The sequence below is a fragment of the Colossoma macropomum genome, unplaced genomic scaffold, assembly GCF_904425465.1.
Source record: "Colossoma macropomum unplaced genomic scaffold, Colossoma_macropomum, whole genome shotgun sequence".
NCBI classification, from domain to species: domain Eukaryota; kingdom Metazoa; phylum Chordata; class Actinopteri; order Characiformes; family Serrasalmidae; genus Colossoma; species Colossoma macropomum.
This window is the reverse complement of record NW_023494796.1, coordinates 19,489,026-19,513,738: the sequence shown is the minus strand read 5'-3', so window position 1 is coordinate 19,513,738 and position 24,713 is coordinate 19,489,026. Positions and strand designations below refer to the sequence as shown.

Below are 24,713 nucleotides of genomic sequence, written 5' to 3'. Positions count from 1 at the left end.
CAGTCAACAGGAAGTGACGAAAATGCACTGTGATTCGATCTCAGAATTAAGTGATTCTCCGATTCTAGGGAATCGAGAGTCGACTCAAAAGCTTTCGATTCTATTCTACTACGTGACGTTTGCCCGCCTGTGTGAAAAATGCATCCTTTCACAGTGAACACGTGAGTAGATCGGCTTTATTTTAATAATCAGTTTGTAACAAAAAAGTGGCTTTCAATCTGCTTCGCCAGTGCAGAAACATCCACCTACCAGAAAAGGAGAATCAGGTACAATTAATTTGGCTAGCATCAGCTCTCCAAACTATCTTGCAAAATTAAATACACAGACATCTTGAAGAACTAAAGAACAACTCAGGTGGTTGCACATGAAGTTAATATGGCAAGATCTCTTGTTATTCATACCATCAATTATAAAAGTGCATTATGTAGTATTTTTGTGTTGCCAAATCTCCTTTATGTTTTAATTTTTAGAATCGAGAAAGGATTTGCGCAGAATCGACTCTTGAAACCGACTCCACATCTTCCCTTCACTTAGAGTCGGAGTCGACTCTTAAATCACTGGAATCGAACACGAGTCTTTGCCAAGTGGGTGGAGTTTTGTTGTGTTTTTGTTAGGCTAGCATTTGGTTGGTCGCCGCTGAAGTGAACGATAATGAGCCGCAGGAGCATCTGAAGGAAGTCGGCAAGATGACAAATTAATGACAGTTAACGGTGCTACATAAGCTGTGGTAGTTTTTCTGATAGGTCAGACATAGAACCAACGATGCCAGAACTCTCAGTCGACCCAAAGAGTCGCCGGCTTTTTTGTTTAACTTTATATAGGAGGTTCACGTATCGCGTATAGTTAGAGTTTTTGCATGTCTCTCGTCGTATCCGAAGCTGAACTGGAACAGAAATATCTTACATGACTATTAGCTCGATTAAACGGCTGTAATATGGAAAGAGAAGTCTCTGAAGACTCTGAAACATTAGGCTTCGTTTCCCAGAAAGACATAATTTACAACAAACTTTTGCCTTATGAGGACAAATTAGATGCAGAGTCAAATGAAATACTGGCACAGATCAAAGGAAACATTGGCCAGGCTGTCCAACTTAGGGAAATATGGCCAGGGGTGTTGTTTTGGACAAGGAAACTTTCCACGTATGTATCTACATTTACACCTTTCAGTTATTTCTCTGTCTAAACAAATTCCACAATCTGTGATCAGAGTCGAAACAATGATTAGTATAAGTGAAAGGTTCTTGTCATTATAAGCCTTGTAAGTGGTAGGACTGTTTCAGTGAGTGCTGTGTTTATAAGGATAAACGAGGCTCAGGTAAAAATACCTTCCCTCATGTTTTAAATAGCCTGGTAATTCAGTGGCTGGTTGGAGAAGGAAAGACGTCCTACCAGTCAATGGGTCTAAAGACTTTCATATGTAACTTCTCCCACATAGTGTTTTGACGCTTTATAGAATGTATATGTGAGGATGCTTTGTGGTTTGTGCTTATACTGGCAGGTTAAGCAGTGAGGTCAAGGTCTGCGCGTACCTTTGGTCATTCGATTTTCATTTCAAAAAACAGGAAAATGGTCATTCTCATTTTTGGTTCTGTTATTGTCAAAAATCAAAAAATCAATGGAAAAAACAAGGAATAGCTTAGTTTTATAGTTTAACAAACTAATCATAAAGTCAAATAGCAAACAAACAACAATTGAATAAAGGGTTGCATTCTATTCATTCAAAATTAACGTTTCCTATCACTTTAATCAGAAAATAAGTGCAGAATACACACATGGTTGCAGAAGCCCAGAAAACAGGCGTTTGCAGTTAAATGATGAAGACAGGAAAAGTCAGACATGAGTGTTGAGAAGATAGTTTTGGCATACTGGTAGGCTATATCACATTTTATATATATATACTATATTGCCAAAAGTATTTGCTTGTCTGCCTTCACACGCATATGAACTTGAGTGACATCCCATTCTTAATCCATAGGGTTTAATATGATTTCGGCCCGCCCTTTGCAGCTATAACAGCTTCAACTCTTCTGGGAAGGCTTTCCACAAGGTTTAGGAGTGTGTTTATGGAAATTTTTGACCATTCTTCCAGAAGCGCATTTGTGAGGTCAGACACTGATGTTGGACGAGAAGGCCTGGTCTCCGCTCTAATTCATCCCAAAGGTGTTATATCGGGTTGAGGTCAGGACTCTGTGCAGGCCAGTCAAGTTCTTCCACACCAAACTCGCTCATCCATGTCTTTATGGACCTTGCTTTGATCACTGGTGCGCAGTCATGTTGGAACAGGAAGGGGCCATCCCCAAACTGTTCCCACAAAGTTGGGAGCATGAAATTGTCCAAAATCTCTTGGTCTGCTGAAGCATTAAGAGTTCCTTTCACTGGGACTAAGGGGCCAAGCCCAACTCCTGAAAAACAACCCCACACCATAATCCCCCCTCCACCAAAGCTTACACTTGGCACAGTGCAGTCAGACAAGTACCGTTCTCCTGGCAACCGCCAAACCTAGACTCGTCCATCGGATTGCCAGATGGAGAAGCGTGATTCGTCACTCCAGAGAACACATTTGCACTGCTCTAGAGTCCAGTGGCGGCGCTTTACACCACTGCATTTGACGCTTTGCATTGCGCTTGATGATGTAAGGCTTGGACGCAGCTGCTCGGCCATGGAAACCCATTCCATGAAGCTCTCTACGCACTGTTCTTGAGCTAATCTGAAGGCCACATGAAGTTTGGAGGTCTGTAGTGATTGACTCAGCAGAAAGTTGGCAACCTCTGCACACTACGCGCCTCAGCATCCGCTGACCCTGCTCTGTCATTTTACGTGGCCTACCACTTCGTGGCTGAGTTGCTGTTGTTCCCAATCACTTCCACTTTCTTATAATACCACTGACAGTTGACTGTGAAATATTTAGAAGCGAGGAAATTTCACGACTGGACTTGTTGCACAGGTGGCATCCTATCACAGTACCACGCTGGAATTCACTGAGCTCCTAAGAGCGACCCGTTCTTTCACAAATGTTTGTAGAAGCAGTCTGCATGCCTAGGTGCTTGGTTTTATACACCTGTGGCCATGGAAGTGATTGGAACAACTGAATTCAATGATCTGGATGGGTGAGTGAATACTTTTGGCAATATAGTGTACATTTGTTATCTTATTTGATGTGCATAGCTTTGCTCTATCTGTGAAAAAAAGAAACAAATATGGGGATATGTATCGGATTTCTGCCATTTAATGGTGAAATGAAAGAGAGAAAGTCATGTTGCCCAACAATGACGAGAGGAAAGTAAAAAAGTAATACAGTAATGTATTAGAGGTAGGTGAACTCGGTTATAGCAGATGTGTTGGTCCAGACTTGAGGATTAAAACTGAGAGTTGTAGGCTACTCTTTGTTCATATTGTTCTTATCATACTTATTGTTATGACTGAAGTCATTCAGTCCCCCAAGTGCTGCTCCAACAACCAAAGTCTTTAGTTCATTACATGAAACTTTCACTGTAAGACTCTGTGTTTGGATTTAGGTTCTGTTGTGCTGTTTGCTGTGAGCGAAAATTAAAGATAAACCGATATTTACACAGTGAAACAACTAATATCGTGAGTATAATCTGTAGTGTCCATATGACTGCAGTACATGCCTGCATGTGAAAAGGAGTCAGATTCTGCCAGGGAGTCGGAATTCTGCACAACACCGGCAAAGATTTTCCTGTTTTTCAGTACTGGCTTTTGAAATGAAAATCAATCAGCCACTAGCCAGAATAATCCCACAAGTATGCATGCTTTCAGTACAATTAAAACCATTCTGAATACTAGGACACTGAGTTTTGGTAATGTCACTGCTCCAATACACACACACACACACACACACACACACATCTTCTAAGCTGATTATCCTTCTGGGTCGCGGGGGGAGCTGGAGCCTATCCCAGCAGTCATTGGGTGGAAGGCAGGATACACCCTGGACAGGTCACTGCTCCAATAGGCAGAGAAAATGGTATTACCCAATTATGTCATGTTTCACCTCCCCCTCCTAATATCCCCACCAATCAACAAGGGAAAACACTCATTTAGTGTCCCTCCTTGATACCAAAGTTCACTCTGCAACATCACGGTACAGAAGGAAAATGATCTCTGATTCATATTTGAGGCTGTGTTCCCATTGCGCACTTGTGCTCGGTATGATTCTAAAAGTAGCACATACTAGAACAAAAAAACTCTGAAATGTAGTTGTGCACAGATGCAGTGTTAACATGTCTATAGATAATATGTTAAAGTAAACCTAGTGGTATATGTGTGCAGTTAAAACCATTTTGGATATTGGGACACTAGCTTGTCAAAAACCAAGAATCTTTCTAGTAAGAACACAAGCTAGTAAAAACCTACCAGTTGGCAAGTTCAACAGAGTTACCAATTAGCATATTCCAGTAAGAACACTGGTATGTAGCAGTCCACAATACAGTGCAGTAACATGTAAACACTGGCTAGTAGTCATGGAACTTTTACTATAGCTTGTAAATTCTTGTAAAACCATGTATTAGTGTAAATTAGTAGTACATTTGCACCCAATACAGTTCAGACTGTTCTGAATAGTGGTAAGTTACACTGGCTACTCCATTCTACTAAGAACACTAGCCTGTGTAAACCTACCAGTATACAAATATTCAGTACAGTGAAACAGTTTTTTGTGGTACATAAGCTAGCACATTTTAACAAGAACACTGGCAAATGTAGTTTGAAAACAAAAGGTAACATCATACTTTATCCTGGTACTATAGCTAGGAAGTTCTAGTAAAAACATATTAGTGTAAACCTAGCAGCATGCATGTACTCGCTACAGAAAAAAACTGTTCTGAATATTTGAATACTGGTACTCTAGCTAGCACATTTCTAGTAAGAACACTGACTAAGGTAAACCTAGTGGTCCAGAGTACTAAGTGCAATTAAAACTGCTGCACACACTTTAGAATACAGCTGAACCATTTGGGGAATTTTTTAAAAAATTGTAGCTCTTGCGATTTGAACTGCACTCTCTTAATTTGCAATTCTGATACAAAAACGATGAATCTTTGTGTTCTTTTCACTTAACTACACACCCCAGAAAAGGCTTGCAAGTTGGCTAGGTTTTTGGCCATGAGTAAATTAAAGAAACAGTTAAACAACTGTAAACATTATGCAAGAAAAACAAGTTAGTACATTTTACTCATGTGATGTTCTGAAAAATCAAACAAACATAAATGTTATTGTAATTTAGGTTTCTAAGAATACATGAGTGACGTTTAAAAAATCTGTGAATAAAATGTGCTGGCATTTATTGCTGCACATTACAGTGTTATTTAAGTCTATTTATAAGTCTAACTGTGGAGTACTTGATGCTAGAGGTTGGGCCAACCAACCTCAAGGGTACATCTGAGTACATTTAGTCAGAAAACATAATTGTACCATAGTCCATTGAAATTATATTTTCTAAGTTGTATTGACTCCACACACCCTGTCTTATCTCCAGGCATTTTATTTTATTGTTCTGTTCTGAAACATTAGGCTATGAAAAGGTACAAATACATACTTTTCCACTGGGATTTTTTTAAAGAGCACAATTGGACCACAAAACCACTGTTGTACCTTTGAGAGTACATTTAGATTGTTTGTACGTTGCATGAAAAATGTCCCTGCACCGTACCTTTATTTCTTAGTGTAAGAATGTTTACAACTAGGCTTATCACCAGGCACCTATGCTCCTATTAGGTCCTTAGGAAACAACTAAGGAAGGCTGACACATACAGTGGACCCACATACGGTTGTCTTACTGGTTCCATTACTGGCTGTAATGGTGTTGGTTTTAGGTCCATGTTTTATTAATGTTTTATTAGGGAGGCATGTGTTGTAACACATTTTGAAATTTCAGCCCCCATTAGCATCATCATTTTACAGTGATTGCAAAATATCATGTTATGAGGCCAACAGGCCAAAAATGCTCTATCATGTTTCAATGGGCTGCTTCTATTTAAAGCATTCAGCGAGTGTATACATCCTGCTTGTGACCCCTTCTGTGAAATTTGATGTAGAGAGTAAACAGCAAACACTGAGTATTACACAATTCAGAGATGCTTGCTGCCATCTGACCCCCAACAGCTGTGTTGCTCAAGTCTGAAAATCCCCCCACTTTACCTTTCGAAATACCTGTTGCGAATGTTGTGTTCTTAAGCGGAGATAGGGGAGGGCAGTACGACGATATTTTGTTGTTATTATGATATGTTAAAGCACAGTATGCTTTTCAAAGCATAATATAGATACTGTCAGTGCTTAAAACACTAGTAATGTAGTATTATATATGTGGGGCAAGGCATAATCATGTATATGAAGGAATACAGGTCTTACCTAGTGGAACAAACTGCCTATTGTGCCCCCTTCTGGACAATTAAAAAACATTCCTCAAATTAAATGATAAATCCACCTATTCAAATAGGAGCTGTTGTTTATTTGTAAATGAAATAAAATTTTAAATAACACACACAATTGGTCAAACAGTTGTTTATTTGTCAATTAACAGTCAATGCTTTAAAACATTTACATCCCAATTGTATTGTGAGGATGTCTTTAAATATAATGATATACTTTTACCATATTGCCCACCCATAGGTGGGAATATATGCTGAATTTGTCAGTAGGGCTGTCTTTATCAATTATAGTATTAACTGAGTAAACAATTATTTTGACAATTATCGAAGAGTCAGATTTTTTTTAAAATCATGCAACTTGCGTACTAATGACTGATGATTTATTGAGAGTAAATTTCAATTGATCTATTATGAAAACCCCCATAATTATGGGCCTAATTTTACAGCTTTTTTTTTGTGAACTAAGAGTAGTTCAGTACGTAATCAGTGTTTTGGTTTAACGACTGATCATTTGGATCTGTTCACCAGCTTACAGCCTAATAACCATCCACACTGCTGTAAGTGGGCCAGAGCCCCTTATACAGTCACTTTGTCCTAATGCCCTTTTGGCACAGCTCTGTTTCTGCCGGCTCAGGGATAAAAACTGTGGTGGCCAGAGCTGCACAACAAGCCAAAACTTCAATGTGTAAGTGGTTTGTTTTTCAGCATAGGCTGAAAGAAAGTAACTAAAGAAATGAAGAGACTGCAAGCACTAGCAGACGAACACAAAATGCATCTTCAGGAATGCTATCATTCATGCTGCGATAGGTAGAACTGTGTTTGGTACTAAAACAACAGAAACATTAAAACAGTAAAAACTCTACAAGATTGCTCGCGGACTGTTCTGTAGATGATACCAGTTTACTAGTGACAGACTGATATGTTAGTTCCATTCACTTTTGAGGGCTTAACGGTTTTATGCTTGTATGCTAGTCTTTATAGAGGCTGCTGTGAGCAACAGCGAACACAGGTGGGCATTATATTCATTGTTTTGATACTTTTTTCTTTTTTTACTACCACTATTTGTTAGAAATATTCGTAAGTATTCATGAACTTAGTATGAGCTGTCCAAGGATCATTAGATTGGGTAGATATGCTTAAGGTCAGTCACATGATGTAGCTGGCTTGGTAGGATGTACTAAATTTAAAGAGCAGTCATAAGTGTAAAACTGAAACACTGAAATTCCCTAATTGATTTTTACAGCCTAATTTCCATCATAGTCCATTTGTTTTTGAAAAGGAATTAAATATTTTGTCTTTCTTGATTTGTTAAGTGTTATGGGTGCAAATCCAGACATAAACCTTGTAGTTATTCTCTTGGCATTGCAGTATCTTTGAAATTTAAATCTCTGACCAAACTCTTTTATTGTAATTCATTTGACAGTACAGTGTTGCAGTAGTCAGTAGGCAAATAAGCCTCTAATCAGTCACTAAGGATAAGGTTCCTAGACCCAGATTATGTGCAAGCCTGGACTTAATGGTCAAATGAAGTCAAGTCAAAGTTTATTTGAATAGCACTTTTTTACAACAGGCATTGTTGCAAAGCAGCTTTACAGAAAAATCCAGGGGGTTTGCACAGCGTTGTACAGCTAGAAGCTCCATGGTAGTTAAACCGGCCCAGGAGACGGGCAAGCAGTGGGCACCTGATCAAGGCAAATGAAGCTACAGCATCAGACCGCACAGGATGGGCAGTTCAGCTCGGCAAAAAAACACACAGTTTTGTTAAGAAAGACTAATTACAGTACACATTGTTAGCAAAGTGCAGAAGAGATTAACTAAGCTAAGCTAAAGGAGAGCCAGAAGGCAACAAAGTCATGATAGTTCCCTGAGATGTCAGTGGCCCGTGCTGAACTGTCAGCAAACCCTGAGTGAACGTGTGAGAGCAGCAGGACGACAGCACCAACACTCGTAGTTTACTGAGAGCACCAATACTCCATGTCCATGAACCCCCAGATCTGCACCTTTTATCTAATGAGAAAAACGTAATTACCGAAGGCTCGACCAAACAAGTAGGTTTTTAGCCTAGACATAAAGACTGAGGCTGTGTCTGAGTCCCGAACACTGACTGGAAGATTATTCCAAAGCTGGAGGGCTTTGTATGAAATGGCTGTACCCCCTGACTTAACTTTATTAATTCTAGGTGCTAAGAGTAAGCCAGCACCTTGTGATCTTTTGAAACAGATAAAAAAGAAATACATTTGCAAATCAAATATGTAAATTGCTGGTGTTCCAAGAACAATAGATCGGCCGCTTCAGAGGCCAAACCTCAACATCACTAAATGTATTTGGGAATACTTGAATTGTGAGAAGCAGAAAATGCAACCAACCAGTGAACTTTGGAAGAGTGGGAAAAATACAACTGCAGATTTCTTTTAAAAACTGAAAGCTATTGCATGAAAAAAATGGAAGTGGCAACAGGTCGATACAGTAAATACTGAAAATGTTGATATTACATTTATTTGTTGAGGCTAATGTATATATTTTTTTAATAAATAAAATAATAAAACATACATTTTCTGCCTTTTATAACCCCAAAAAAATGTGTAACTTACTGACTGTTTTGAAATTAAGTGAATAAAGTGTAGTCTCTAACGTTTGCACAGTCCTGTATAATGGAAGTTATTTCACTTCAGTATATCTGTTAACCTTTATATGCTTGATGTTGCTACAGGTACATTCGGCTGTATGGCAGGAAGTTCAGCAAAGAGGACCATGTGCTGTTTATCAAGCTCCTGTACGAGCTGGTGACCCTTCCCAAGCTGGAGATCAGCATGATGCAGGGTTTTGCCCATCTCCTCATCAGCTTGCTCAAGTAAGGCCAGACCCTCCACGCTTACACATGAAATCTCCTAACATGGTTAAGTTTTTATTGTCCCACTGTTCATAGTATAATTAGTGGTAGGTGATAAGATAATGATAAAATCATTATTGTGATCAATTATATCAAAGTAAGCTTCTGAGTTTGTAGTGGATATTGTGAGTAGAACACTGACAAACTGCATGTTTCGTTAAAACATTACAACAAGAGCAGCATCAGACACACCCGCAAAAGATTAACCTGAGGTGACCTTAGTGACTTGTTGCCTCCTAATGTGAACGTACAGTTAGGAGTATCATAGATTGTGTTAAATAGAGCTATTAAAACCATTCTCGATATCTTAACATGTGCATTGTGACATCCCTATTCATAAACATGGGATGGAGCCATAGTGCCATAATGGCATTATATAGGTGAAATATAGTCCTTTTGTGCTTTGTGCTTGTACTGCATATAAAGCTATGTGTCAGTAGGAAAGAAGTCTATTCTATGTTTATATTTGGCTCAGGGCTACAGGGCAGTAGTTGCAAACATAAGTATCCAGCTCTAATTATCTATCATGTGTAATGGACTACTTTCAGTAACTAATTTAAAGTAAACAGTGCTTAGTCATTTTTATTGGATGGTAGTGTAAAATCTTAGTCCACTTGTGTAATTATCTGTCCTTTCAGAAAAAGAGAGTTGCTCTCTAGAGATGACTTGGAATTACCATGGAGACCCTTATACGAGTTACAGGAGAGGATCCTGTATTCAAAAACAGAACACCTTGGCCTCAACTGGTTCCCCAGGTACAAACATACTTCTCTTTTTCTGAAGAAGACTGAGGTACAACAAACAGATCAATCAATTTTAATTTTCTTAGTATTTACAGTCAGGCTTCTTTATAGTTCATATTCTTATTAGTTTTTAAAACTACCAAATATCACTGTTCATTTCTTAAAATTATTACTTTGCCTAAAGGGGTATTGCATTTAAAAAAAAAAAATGATATTTCAGAATTTCTGTATGATCAAATGATTACAATGTAAACAGTCACTCAGAATAATTTGTTGTAAAATGTTCCATTGTAGAGAAACTCACCTAAAATTGTTAACGGTGTTGGTAATAAGAACCAGACATCCAAGGCATTTAATACCTCTAGAGGCTGCATCACTCACCGAGTGCTTTATTAGGAAAACTAAACTAATTCTGGATAGGGCTCTCAAAACAGCTTCAGTTCTTCATGGCATTGATTCCACAAGGTACTGGAAACATTCCTTTGAGATTCAAGTCCATGTTGACCAGATTGCATCACGCAATTCCTGCAGATTTTTCAGGTGCACTTTAATGGTGCAAATCTCCTGTTCTGCCACATCCCAAAGGTGTTCTATTGAATTCAGATCCAGTGGAAGGCCTCTGAAGAACATTGAACTCATTGTCATGTTCATGAAACCAGTTTGAGATGATTTTTCCCTTGTGACATGGTGCATTATCATGGTAGAAGTAACCATTAGAAGATGAGTAAATTGTGGCTGTGAACAGATGCGTATGGCCAGCAAAATACTCAAATAGGCTATGGCATTCAAGCAATGATTGACTGGTATTAACAGGCCCAAAGTGTGCCAAGAAAATATTCCACACACCATTCTACCATCTCCACCAGCCTGGACTGCTGACACAAGGCAGGTTTGGTCTATGGATTTGTGCTGTTGGCATCAAATTCTGACCCTACCATCTGTGTGCTTCAGCAAAAATCAAGATTTGTTAGACAAGCCTAAGTTTTTCCAGTGTTCAGCTGTTCAGTTTTGGTGAACGTCTGCCCACTGCAGCATCAGCTTTTTGTTCTTGGCTGACAGAAGTGAATATGGTTTTCTGCTGTTACGGCCCATTCGCCTCAATATTCGATGTGTAGTGCATTTTAAGATGCTTTTCCACAATTGTACAGAGTAGTAGGTCTGAGTTACCGTAGCCTTTCTTTGAGCTCAAACCAGAAAAGCATCTCCACAAATATTGGCAACCCAGGTACACATGAGCAAAAAAAGGCTGTAAAAATCATTCTTTATTGTTTATTGTTTTGATATTTCATTCAAAATATTAACAAAAAAACAAACCTTTTTGGAGTATAATAATTGAAAAAACACAATCTTATCAGGAAATACATGTATTTTCTCAAATCTGTGCGTACAATTATTAGCACCCTTTCATTTAATACTTTGTGCAAAACCCTTTGTAAAGGTAACAGCTTTGAGTCTTGTCCTGTAATGCTTTATGAGAATGGAGAACACATGGCAAACGATCTGAGACCTTTCCTCCATGCAGAATCTCTCCAGATCCTTCAGATTCCAGGGTCTACACTGTGGACTCTAATCTTCAGCTCACACAGCTCCTACAGGTTTTCTGTGGGGTTTAGGTCAAGAGACTGGGTGGCCATGGCAAAACCTTTAATATATGGTCAGGTTTTGATTTTATTTCTGCTGATATTTGTTGGAATCTGTAAATTGTCCAGAGCCTTTGGAAGAAAAAGACCCCACAACATCACAGAACCTCCACCATACTTCACAGTGGGGATGGGGTACTTTTCTGCATTGCTATCTCGGTGTCCATGCCAAACTCACCTGTATTTTAGTCTCATCTGACCATAGAATACGGTCCCACTGAAAGTTCTAATAACATTTGGCAAACTATAGATGCTTGAGTTTGTTGGTCCTTGACAACAGAGGCTTTCCTCTGACAACCCCCACAAAAAAAACATTTTATAGGTTGTGTTTGATTGTAGTTTAGGAGACGTTGTGACCCCAAGACCCAACTCATGTCTGCAGTTCACCATCTGTGATCTTTCAAGATTCTTCATCCACTCAAACCATCCTTTTCACAGTGTGTGGGGTCATTGTAGACATATTTTCTCTTCCCAACAGATTCTTAATATCTCCAGTTGTTTTAAGCTTATTAATTATTGCCCAGAAATTAAAGTCATTTGTAACTGTTTAACTATTTTCTTGTAGCCATTTCCTGATTTGTGCAGCTCAACAACCTATTGTTGTACATCACTGCTGTATTCTCTGGTGTTTCTCATAGTGATAGACGACTGAGGGAATTTGGCCTGTGTTTCATCTCAAATGTATTTCAGGGAAAACAGGGAAAAAGAAGTCATGGCTGACCGTTTAAGTGTTCCTGATTGCTCAGCTTAACTGAAAAACATATACTTCAGTTAGATTTCACTCTTAATTTCTAGGGGTGCCAATAATTGTGGTACACATAAATTTAAGAAAAGTATTTTTTTTTCAGTACAAGATTTAGTTTTTTTCAGTCATTATACTCTAAATAAAGGTTAGATTTTTGCTAATCTTTAAATGAAAGATCAAAAAGAAAATGTAATCAGGAGTATCTTTTAAAGCTCATTTTGCTCATGATTACCAGGGGTGCCAATGTTTATGGAAGGCATTGTATATGCCACATTGCCATTGGCATATAGCAAGTCCAGTGCCTTATTTTCCCTGGTGGGACAACTGACGTAGTGTTTGAATGTGGGCAGAATGTAGGAGAGATTGGCATGATGAAGGTACCCAGAGATGATGAACTTGGCTTTGGGAGACATTGCACGTGGAGACATCGACAGCACATGGTGATATGTACACCACTGTCACAATAACATGCGAAAATTCCCTGGGCGGGTAGTACGGTGTCATGCTAACTGCTAATAGTTCAGTGTCCGAAGTACACAGGTGTTCCTTTACGGTAATATGACCCGGATTGCACCTCTTACTGTTTACAAATAACCGCTTCATGTCCTCCTTCCACTCCAGTTGTTCCAGTCTGCTCTTATCAGCTGGAAGTCTTCTGTGTTAGCCTTAGCAGCAGGAATCAGTTTCATAAATCAGCACACAAAACTAATCTCATATTGCCCTTTATCACAGATTGCACTGTAGGTTTGTAGCTTCTCAGGTTTTTCCGTTGCTCTGCACCCTCAGAAGGCCTTGTGGATCTCCCATGGGATGATGGGTCTGTAGAGGCAGTGGTGTTTTTTGTTTGTTTGTTTGTTTGCTTATTTTTTATTACAAGTAACCACTTAAACTAGAACAAAAAGGCAGTAGAATACATAAAAGCTCAACATTCACACATCAAAAGAAAATGGAAACAAAAATGAAAACCATTCAAATAAAACTGAATAGCTCTAACACAGTTATTTCATTTACAAAATGTCTTGTTTTGCTGCAGGCATAAATTCACTAATGTGAAAATGTAATTACATAGATTTGTGCATACACAGTATTTTTCTGGCAGATTTTATCTTATGTATATAACGTCAAGTTTATTATAAAACGCTCTTCAGTGTCAAAACAGGTTCATCAAAAAGTAATAAAATATAGTGAACTTTAAGGTTAATTTCTTTACCAGTCTTTCTTTTTAAGTCTAAAAAAAGATCAACAAAAAAAAAAAACAAATAATGCCAAAATAAAATTTATTTATCTAGATACCATTATGTTTGTTGTTGTTTTTTTTTACCATTATCAACATTACAAATAAAAATTTGGTTCCGTGGTGGTTTTGGACAATGAATAAAAAGTTTCTCTACAACAACCTCTGTTCTCTATCACCACCACTGTAAAGATATCTGAGCTGCTAAGTTTCTCTACAGTTACCCAATTCCGAACACTCTGAGTTACTTTGTTTACATCTCAACAATTAAATTGCTCAAAAATATAAAAATTTGAAAAGTTTATAAAATTCCACTTTATGCCTGAGCAGTCGAGAGTTATACGTTTCATTTTGCTTTACTATTTAAAAGTAATTGTGTAACTACAAATGCCATGTATTTATGCAATAAATTACATTTACGTTTAATTTATATTGTATATCAACAGGATCAAGTTTTCATGTCTGAAGTTTTCCATTTGTTTTGATGTTAAGCATGTCAAAACATACTAAAAATCTAAAGGATTTTTTTTTTTCACGAACAAGGATGCATGCACATCAGTAACTTTTTTAAAATAAAATATCTCCTCTTTTTCAGCCCCACCGATAATCTTGACTTCTAGGGATTAAATTCCCTCTCGTTTGTAATCTCACAGGCCCTGTGTTTCTTATCAACAACCTTAAAATCACAGAATTGATTGATATTCTGCATTTTATAAGAATATTTAGTAAATTCAGGTGTAGTTTTGGCTGGCTAAAACTAAATTAAACACCAAATCAGTAATTGATTACTTTAGTCCATGCTGTGCTGAGTTTGCCTTTATATCTCCACATTTAGTTCTCTGCGGCCACGCTCTACTTCTAAGCACATAATCATAAAAATTGCTCAGAGGTGGTAAGGATATTTGCATTTTTGTGTTGCCTTTTGATTTCCATTTCACCTGCCTTTCAGGCACTGTATCAAGTGCTGGAACAAAATTAATTGCATGGCATATTGCAAAGAAGAAAAAACACCTGACACTTCAACCTAGTTTTAACAATTGAATTGTCTGTTTTGGTCTTTCTATTCAACTGTTAAAGTACAGGCCTAAAGCAGGCAAACTGGTTAGTGGACTAGTGAAGTTGTGCATCATTCTGTTGTTATGCCCATATTTGGATCTCTGGGTCTAAGCTTGAATTCTCTAGGGCCAAAATGAATGGGTCTTTCAAAACATTGCCTCTGTTGAGCCCTGTGGTATGTTTAGAACCCAGTAAACTTTATTCTGTGTACATTTTTCTCCTGAATATCCCTGGACCCTCATGGAATCATAGTACTAATATTGCTCATGTAAGCTAATGCTGCTGCGCATCAGTTTCTCATCACCTAAGCAGCACAAAAGTGAGGCCTGTTGATATGTCCTACAGTAGCTCATATGTATAGATAGCTTTGTACATAAAACCTCTAGGTAGGATGTTTCTGGGATAGGATAGTCTGTAATTGTAGAACTAAAAAGTGCACCTATATAGTAAGTGGACCTGATAAAATGGACAATGAGCATAGAGACAAGGACATAATGTTATGCCTGATCGGTGTATAAAGCCTCATGTGCCAGAATGTAACTGCTGCACCATTTAAAGTGGAATGGGAAAATTTAAACACAATTTTTTAAGGAGTAATATTAAGCTGTCTGTAATATTATGTTTGTACTGAAGTATTATTAAAAAATGCAATAAAATATTTAAAACACTGAGTTACTATGTTGTACTAAGGATATGCGCATGCTCGATGGGTTAACTTTTTAGAACACGGGCTATGGTGGTCTTATTACTTTGTGGTTTGTCAGGCTTTTTCAAAGATGACCAGAAGAGTATTGAAAGAAGTGAAAACCACCTTCAGTCTGCTCATGTTGAGCAGTGTAGCCCACGGCTGCCAACTCTCATGGATTGGCCGTGAGACTCATGCAGTTCAGTCTAATGTCACACTCTTGTATGAGTGCAAATAACTGCCCAGTGTTGTTGCCAAGATGGCCGTTGTGTGGGCAAACTTTCCTATAATGACTTTGACCCCATACAAACTGCCAACCCACCCCTCTCTCCCAATCCAACACTGCCTTCCAGCCCCAAGCCCAGCCTGCTGAAATCTCACTCTTAACAAAAATGTAAAAGTTGGCAGCCCTGGTAGTCTGAGTGCAGGTCAGCTTGTAGGGCTAACACATTGGCAAACTGTGCTGGTTTGCGTGTTTTTTAAGGAGGCTATCAGTCTAATTCAATGCAGAGTAGCCTTAGCTTACATGTAGCAATATTTATGTTTTGGTTCTCTAACAACCTCATAATTCAGAAATATTCATAGGACAAACCATCAGTTTTGGAACATTTTTGATCACCACAGGATGCGACCGAGGCAGTTTTTGAAAACTCCATTCATTCTTCTCATAGAGAAATTCCTTTTTGACCAAACAATTCATCTTTAAGCCCAACCACTGTCCTCTAAAGGTGTTATTAACAATTATCAAATAAACTAACATTACTCACTGCTGAGTTGTAAAGGTTTTAGAAATGTCAGAAGTAAGAACTTTTGTTGTTTTTATAAAAATAATTTTCTCCTTTTTTTCATTTACATGTGTTTGCCTTAACCCAACTGATGAAAAAGCAATTTACGTTCTGTTTAATGCAATATGATTGTGTAAGATAACAGCTGTAGAAAATAATTGTGGTAGTCTCAAATAATTGCGATTAGGTGATTATGTAATAATTTTGACAGGCCTACTCAGTCTCAGCTCTATAACCTAAGCATTCATTACAGAATGTGTGACACAGCAGCACCTCTATGCCGTGAACAGCTTGTGCTGGGCATTTTTCATGAGAGCACTTATCCCCCTACTAACAGCATGTGATTCACCAAATTCCTTTCTGTAGACACCTGATAGCCTGCTGGCCTGTTGATTCTCACTATTGCAGTGGTCATGCAGTGGGTCACATTTTCCCCTCTGAATGAGAACAGCATGAATAAGCCATGTTTCAAAATAAAGGTTACTGGGGTCAGGAGCCCTGACCCTGATATGGTGTTAGGTATCAGCACATGTTGCACTTTGATGCTCATAAGCTTGGTTTGTGACGCATGTATTTGATGGGTTTGTTGATGACTTCTCTGGTGTTTTATTGATGTATTTTATTTCTGTATAAGAGTTGATCCATCTAGTGCTGAGTGATACTGATAAAATTCATGTATTCATGCAGATAAAGTTTGAGTATCATGATATTTTCTGAAGACACAATAAATCCAAAGTTATCCAGTTAACCCTAATTAGTAAACTACTTTATGGTGCACTCACTGCTGAGGAGTTCAGTTGCACACTCACAACTTATATAATCTCTATAGACAAGCATTAAAAATAGAATGGGAGACTCAGGAGCAACCACACATAAGCCTCATGCTCAGTGCCAAGCATCAGCTAGAGATGTATAAAGCTCCCCAGCAGTGAAACTGTGTTTTCTGGAGTGATGGAGCTCCATCCAATAACTTTGGGATGAGTTGAAGTGATCTGGAACTAATTATTCAACATGAGTACCTAACCTCACTAATGCTTTTGTGGCTAAATGCAGTCAAATCCTCACAGCAGTCTTCCAACATCTAGTACTAAAAAATCTTACCAGAAGAGTAGAGGCTGTTAACTGCAGCAAAGGAGGGGCAAACTCCTTATTAATACCCTTGATCCAGTATCTGCAAACTGTTAGACATATAGTGTATATCCCAGTATCATGCTATCACATGATATTCAAATTATTATTTTGAAATTGAGTGAACCCATGCTTCCTGAGTATTCCATGCTAATATGTATGAAGTCTTCAAAAATTCACATACCTTGATTTGATTGAACTATTTTGTTTTGCTTTGCTTACAATTATTACAATTAACCGAAGTGAAGCTTCGCACAGTATCATAAATGATAGCCAGACATAAATTCCATTGTAAATGACATGTGGACCAAAAAAAAAGAAAAAACAATCCACAAATAAAGAAAGTGGCTAGGTTTCAAATCAGGTTTTTAAAAATGTATTTTATAACAATACACTATTTTGTTACTAAAATACTTCAAAAAAATGTTTTTGAATATATTTGTCCTCTTTTTGACTGAGAGGTTGGGGCCCATATTAAACATTCTCTCAGGCCAACTTTGGGCACCCTGGCATAGAAACTTTACATGCTGTGAAGTTTATTTAAGCCTTTACAAGGTTTTTTTACACTCACAGATAACTTTTTCAAATGTGGTTCTTTAGGGAACCAAAAGTGGTTTTTCTATGGCATTGCAAAAAGAACCCTTTGTGGCACCCTTTTTTTTAAGAGTGCGGTATACTGGTATACACAATGGATTCCCTAGTATAAAGTCAAGTTAGAACAATCTGTTAACCTGACCTATGCTAGTTCAAGGTGTCCTTTCAGCAGAGGAGTCCAACTGATATATTGGGTCACCAATATTATTAGCCTATATTCACCCTTGTTTATAGATATTGCACTCTTTATTTGGAGAGGCTTTTTTTTAACCTTCTCTGATTTTAGTTACTCCTTCAAAATGTTTTTACATTTGTACATTCTTTGCTCTAGCTTCAACAACAGCAAACAGTGGTGACGTACAGTAAGCCAGCTTTATGCCATATATTTCTTATGAGGTTAGGTATGAGGTAATCCACTTGCATAAGGAAGAGTCAGAAAAGTCAAAGGAAAATTTCAAATTGAAAAAAAGGATTTTCCAAAAATGTACAAAAAATGATGAACACAATATAAGGAAAATGGACTCCTAAACCGTGCAAGATTTGATAGACCACCAAAACTGTTACCATCAAATAAAAGTACTTAAAGCTCCCTTCTTTGAGAGACAGACCCTTCTTTGCACAGTATTGTAGGACTAAATAAGTGTTGTAAATGAGAAAAGTAAATTCTATCAATATTTCGGTTATACTTTTTTTACATGCTGTGTCTAACTGCACCCCTGTGTTCAGCTTGATTGTTCTGTGACTAATATAAGTAAATGTAGCTAATCCTGGGTGTAGTGATTCACTAAATATTCCTTTCATTTTCAGCTCAGTGGAAAGGGTATTGAAGGCTTTGGTCAAGAACTGCAGACCGTAAGTATACATTTATGCTTTCATGCTCAAACAAGGGTCATTTTAGGTTCCACTATATGAATAAAGGTTTGAATTTAACCCATGAAACTAAAGGAAAGTTAAAAACAATACTTGAAAAATATTACCTCCAAAAACTTTTAAATGTTGAAATGACTCAGATTGCACAAAGTAAAAAGAGTAAGAAAAGTAAGAAAATTGTGGTGCTATAATGAACAATTCTTTGAAGAACCATGTACACCTCATTTTCCATCATAGGGAAGAACCATTTGTAGTTTACACCTTATGTAGTTTCTGACACTGTATGAAATAAAAGATGCTCATTTTTACAAGTAACAGTATGTCACACATACTTGGATTTCTTTTCCCAAACTGTTCATTTCTTTATTGCTAGATTGGCCTTAGCAGGACTAAAATCACAGAAGGCTTACAATATGAGCCCTGATTGGTCTTATGCAATCACAAATGCCTTCTGCATGCTTATGTTTGAGTCAAGGCCTTGAGCTGATTAAATGTAAATTATCTTGATCAAAGTAAGCCAAAACAACGTCGTATTAAGATTTCATCGGTATGTTTCAGTATAAAATGCTTAATATGTGCTTACAAAATCAATAGAGATGATTTATTTTATTTCTTATTATTTTTTGGTTTATTTTGTTGTTTTGCACTGTATACAAGTGAAAAAGTGGAAAATATACCGGTCTTGTTATTCTAAACATATACAGCTCATAGGTGTCAGTTAGCCATGTTCCAGCAAGGAGGACGCATACCCAGTTTTGAATAGCTCCGCAGTTTCTCCTAAGGCTTTTAATCCTATTAAGCCCTCTTTTAATTCAGGCGTAGGAGAGGGAGAGAGAGGGAGCAGAGGGACTGACCATTGGGATCATTCTTGTGGAAGCCTCCACCTGATGACAGAACCTGTCATTTCCAGCCACAGGCCTTGATAGTACTGGTGTATGGTTATTACTTTTGACCGTTACATTCATGATGCTAGTCAGCTGCGATTCAGATTCAGATTCTGATTATAGCATAGAGGAGATCATCCAGGGTACCCAGTCAAGGGCAGAATTGGTTGAATTGAAGGTTAACATAGGTGTCAACTTTTAGAAATTATAACTCTACACAGCTTCCAAACATTTCTAGCATTAAAATCATTAGCAACAGCAGTAGAAACTGTTTTCTGAGACAATACTGTGCAAAGGATTTAGGCACCTGAGAAAATTTTAATTAAAAATCAGTTTAGCTGGGCAGTAAGTAATTTGCTCAGAAAAACACTAATATTATAATTGGTTGGTTGGTTGAACCGTTGCTGAACTTCTCCGTGGGGCAGGCCAGTATTATTTGTAGTTATTATCAAACACCTGGTTTGGTTAATCAGTGCTGCATTATGTTAACTCAACTGTGCCAGTGATGGGATGGAATTCAACAAATCTATGTGACTATGTGCTGGGAGCATCCAGGAAACATCTGAAACCAAACTTTGTTCTTCAGTCTAGCTCAAAAAATAGCAACTGCTTTTTCAAAATAAGAACTTCTTCTCACTTGTTACTGTACATATATTTTTTGCATTTATTGTAATGATATATGGTGTTTTTACAAGCAAAAACACACGTACTCATGATAGAAATGGTTTTAAATAACATGCTTAGGTGTCTATGACTTTTGCATAATACTGTATAAATCTGGTGATCATAAGAGTTGAGATGCTACAGAGTCAGACCCCCTCCTTATTAGACATGAAACCTGTCTACATTATATGATGAGCTGAGTTTTTGCTCTGTGAAGAGCTGACAGAAAAAAAGATATAGTGTCATCTGCAATTTGAGAAATTTACCTTTTAGGTTGATGTCTAGGTTAAGTATTGAACCCAACTAGTTAACTGTTTTGTATAGGTTTTATAATGATTCATGTTGGCATCAGCAGATTGTTCAGAAAATCATGGTAAACGTTAAAGTAAACATTTAAAACATTCAAACATCAAAACATTAGTATATTTAATGTTGTTTGTTTTGCTACTTAGATATTTCCCTGAGTCAGCTACTCAGGAAATGCTGGATGAGTGGAGGCCACTGCTGTGTCCGTTTGACGTGACGATGCAAAGAGCCATTGGTTACTTTGAGCTTTTTCTGCCCACCACTCTGCCTCCTCACCTACACCACAAAGGCTTCAAGTAAGTCTTTGAAAAACTTCTTCCCTACTACAAGGCTATGACATCACCCTTATATCTTAGTACAGAGCCAACATATCAAAGGAGCTGTTAAAATGTTTTGGATTATACTAAGGACTGCTTAGACTACTTCACTAATGTATCCATTTGTGGGTGCTATGGGCAGCTATCAGTTAGGCCTGTTTCACATATATCATTTCAGCGCTCGTGTTAACAGCTTAGAGCTTTCACACAGGCCATGCACGTAGAGCGGCAGAGCATCCCAGATGTAGCACTGAAGCGCTGCAGCAGTAGATGACAATCAGTGACAGTGAAACAGAAAATGGAACAAAACTGTAAGGACGCAAAATTCCATGCTGCTAACAGATTTTCTGGTAGGTCTACCAGGCTTGAAATGATTGCTCAGCCACATGTCGGAATACTGTCAAGCGTAAACAAATGTACCGTGCTCTTTTACCAGTATACTTCCTTGCTGTATTGCTTGGCATCACAGATGCTATATGCATAAATGGTCAATGTATGTGAGCTGCAGCAGTCACGCTGCCTTTGCGTTCACGCCATGCAGAGGTAGCGTGTGCGAACCAGGCCTTAGTCATGCATGATTTAGGACTGAAATTTGCAAAAATAGTTGTGAACATGCAGGGCATCTAGTCAGTTAAAAAGGGTAATATATCCACTATTGGGCACTGTGGGCAGATGTTGATAAGTCGTGCTTTTTATTAGTGTGAAAATACAGTAAAAGATTAAACTACATTACACTTCAAAAACAGTCTCACAAATGAGGCTTTTGATCCTTGGTTAGCTTTTGATCCTCAACATAGCTAAGTACTACCCAGAAAGGCCATTTGACCGACTTCCAATCACAGGCAGTTGTATTAGTGCACTACGTAGGCAAGTCAGAACCGTTTTCTATTACAGAAACAGACCTGCCGGCAAAAGGATCTCATTTACTTTCTACTGTCTGCTTCAAACAACGAGCAGGATTAGAAAGGATGTATGTGCATGTAATACCCTCGTGGGTGAATGAGGACAGAGTACGACAGAGGCAGATGTACAGGCGCAGAAATATTTTGTTACCTGCAATGAAACAAAAATGATAGGCTTGGAGCATACAGCTCTTATGAACAAGCAAAATCAAGGGTCCACCGCTAATCTCATTGTTCCGGATAAGCTTGTCGTTCAGATGTTACATTTTTCTGCTGCCTCTGTTCCTTTCTCTCTCAGCTCTCTCTACTGAAGGTATAAAAAAGACATATTAGTAGGGAGAGTGGCAGTTATCCACAGATACATGCGCTTACCAGTCCCTCACTCAAACTAGCCCTCCTCCTCACTGACAGCGCCTGACCATGCCCCCGCTGCCACAGTGCGAATGAGCTCTATTAACCCTTTGATGCGCAAGCTATGCAAAGCCCTTCAAATGCACAACATGGGTCAAAAATGATGAATGAATGTTTTCATTCTTCTTTTCTTACTTCATGAACAAAAATCATTTTTATATTACTACATCAAGTTTACACACTTGGGTTAAAATTACCCATGTATGCAGCTGTGATTAAAAAAGACATATATCATAATAATCATTTTGTTAAAATAATTATTTTAGCAGTGATTTAGTCAAACAATAATACATTTAATATTTGAAATATGTTTGTCACTTTGTCACACATAACATAAATGTATCACAGATAACCAATAACACTGATATTGAACTGTAGTGTAACAGTGGTGAACTGTGGTGAATGTGACCAGATAAAAGAAAATAAAACTGATGAAATAAAATCAAATGTGTGCAGCACAAATTGCCGTCTCAGTGCTTGTATGCCTTACAAATGACATCTATGTCTTTGTGCTCCTTGCACACAGGCCTGGAGCACTGGAAACACCAGCTGCTGACATTTCTGTCTTAGACAGCTGGGCAGATCTTGCACCTTTTACTATTCTTTTGGTCTTCCTGTCTGATGTTCTCCTGTGGCTTTAATGTGTTCATTAATGTGTTTGTGGATGTTTTGATAAATCAGGATATTCATGAATATCTAAATGCATTTTACATAATAATGCAGGCTTATCTTTAACTGTGCCACATTCTCCAATATATTATCAACTGCAATATATAGCGGCATAGTCAAAGTAGTATATATTTTGCCCACACTGTGTAGCCCTACTGCTTATGACTGTTTTATCTCCCCATGTGTGTTCTCCAGATTGTGGTTTAAGAACCTCATAGACCTTTGGGTAACTGTACAGAATCTTCCCACATGGGAAATGGTATGTTTTGAATTTCTCCTTCACTACTACTGAGGGGTTTACATTCAGAATGGAGATACTGTGCTGGAAAGCATAATCTACTTTTACTTTTCTGTGTTGCAGCATCTTGTAAGTCTCTTTGCTCGATTGGCTAATGACAACATTGGCTACATAGACTGGGATCCCTATATACCCAAGGTTGGAAACAATTCTACCCACTCTAATGGACAAGGAATTAAATATTTTGCCATAACCCACCTGTTGCATGTTCTTTGAACTGCTTTATTGTGAAGTTACACTTATGTAGGGAAACAATATGTGAAGGATATAGGATTAGTTCCTTTTGAGGGTCAAAAAAGGCATTCTAAATGGACTTTGGAGATTGCTAAACGCCATCCATTGTTCCCCTGTTTTCAGATTTTTACAAGGATTTTGAGAAGTCTCAATCTTCCAGTAGGATCCAGTCAGACTCTTGTGTCCCGATACCAGACGAATGCCTATGACATCAGTCATGTAGCCACATGGGTTACAGCTTTATTGGTAAGTGTTGGAAAGGTGGGGTAAGATACAATATAAAACAATGAAAAGTACGAAGTCTGCAAATATTCATGTGATTCTGTAATACTCTGTAAACAATTATTTTAATAGTATATGTCAGCAGACCATATGTACAGGTAGTCTTATTGCAGTTATACAGATATCTGCACTCTCTTTAGCTCCTCCATGGGTCTTTATTATTCTTTATTCTATTCATTGTATTTTATTTTATTTATCACTGAGCTAAATACTTGTTAACAGTCTGTTTGCTTATCTGATATGTTTAGTATGTTACATGTCATACCTGTGTGCACTTATCAAGACAATTTCTTTGTATGTGTAATGTGCTTGGCAAAATAAAGTGATTCTGAGTTTGAAAATGTGTTTCAGGGAGGGCCTGGGAAACAGGCCCAGACTCAACTGAGTGGCCTTTTCAATAGTATCAATTCTTTCTTCCATCCTTCTAATCATGGGCGATGGCTGGTGAGTCCTCATTATAACTTTTAAATATTATGCTGTTTTTTTAAAGTTTGGAATCACTTGTCATATTTCTAAATTTTATAAAAACTTATGGAGTGTTGATTGAAATTTTACTAGAACTAGAGACCAGAAGGTATTTTTTTTTCTTTATCCAGTTTTCTTTATAATCCAGTCATAGTCATATCCAATTCCCGCACAATAGCTTGGTGTCCCTCTATCGTACAACGCCACGAAGCTGGGAGAGTGAAGGCTAGCATGAGCTTCCTCCAAGACATGTGAAGGCCACATTTTTTTTAAACTGGCACTAGTGCAATGTCATTGCACAGCTCAACAAGCTTATAGGAGCCTATTTTCAGATGCCTGTGTTGGCTAGCATAGTGCTGAGTAATGGGAGAGGGAGGGCCTTTCCTCCCACCCAGAGAGCGAGGCCAGTTATGTTATCTTGGACTCCTGGCCATGGATGGCTATGGCATTGACAAGGATCAAATCTTGAAATCTCCCACCAATAGGGCCTGGGTATTGACATTTAATACTTGCATAAGACAGAATG

The 24,713-nt window shown here is 38.0% G+C and overlaps 1 protein-coding gene across 2 annotated transcripts in view; it reads left to right on the top strand.

Annotated features, from left to right (window-relative positions):
• The first annotated feature begins 66 nt into the window (after positions 1–66).
• The window catches only part of psme4a (proteasome activator subunit 4a), a 78,671-nt gene continuing 54,024 nt past the window's right edge, over positions 67–24,713 (top strand). The window contains exons 1-11 of one of the 2 annotated variants that reach the window (XM_036583088.1): positions 67–161; positions 471–1,140; positions 9,097–9,237; positions 9,915–10,031; positions 14,474–14,530; positions 18,694–18,738; positions 20,756–20,905; positions 23,104–23,167; positions 23,270–23,344; positions 23,564–23,686; positions 24,074–24,166. In XM_036583088.1, coding sequence (XP_036438981.1) covers positions 935–1,140; positions 9,097–9,237; positions 9,915–10,031; positions 14,474–14,530; positions 18,694–18,738; positions 20,756–20,905; positions 23,104–23,167; positions 23,270–23,344; positions 23,564–23,686; positions 24,074–24,166 — 1,071 coding nt within the window. In that variant the 5' untranslated portion in view covers positions 67–161; positions 471–934. The remainder of the gene's footprint in view (positions 162–470; positions 1,141–9,096; positions 9,238–9,914; positions 10,032–14,473; positions 14,531–18,693; positions 18,739–20,755; positions 20,906–23,103; positions 23,168–23,269; positions 23,345–23,563; positions 23,687–24,073; positions 24,167–24,713) is intronic. The other variant, XM_036583089.1, reaches the window with a different exon arrangement.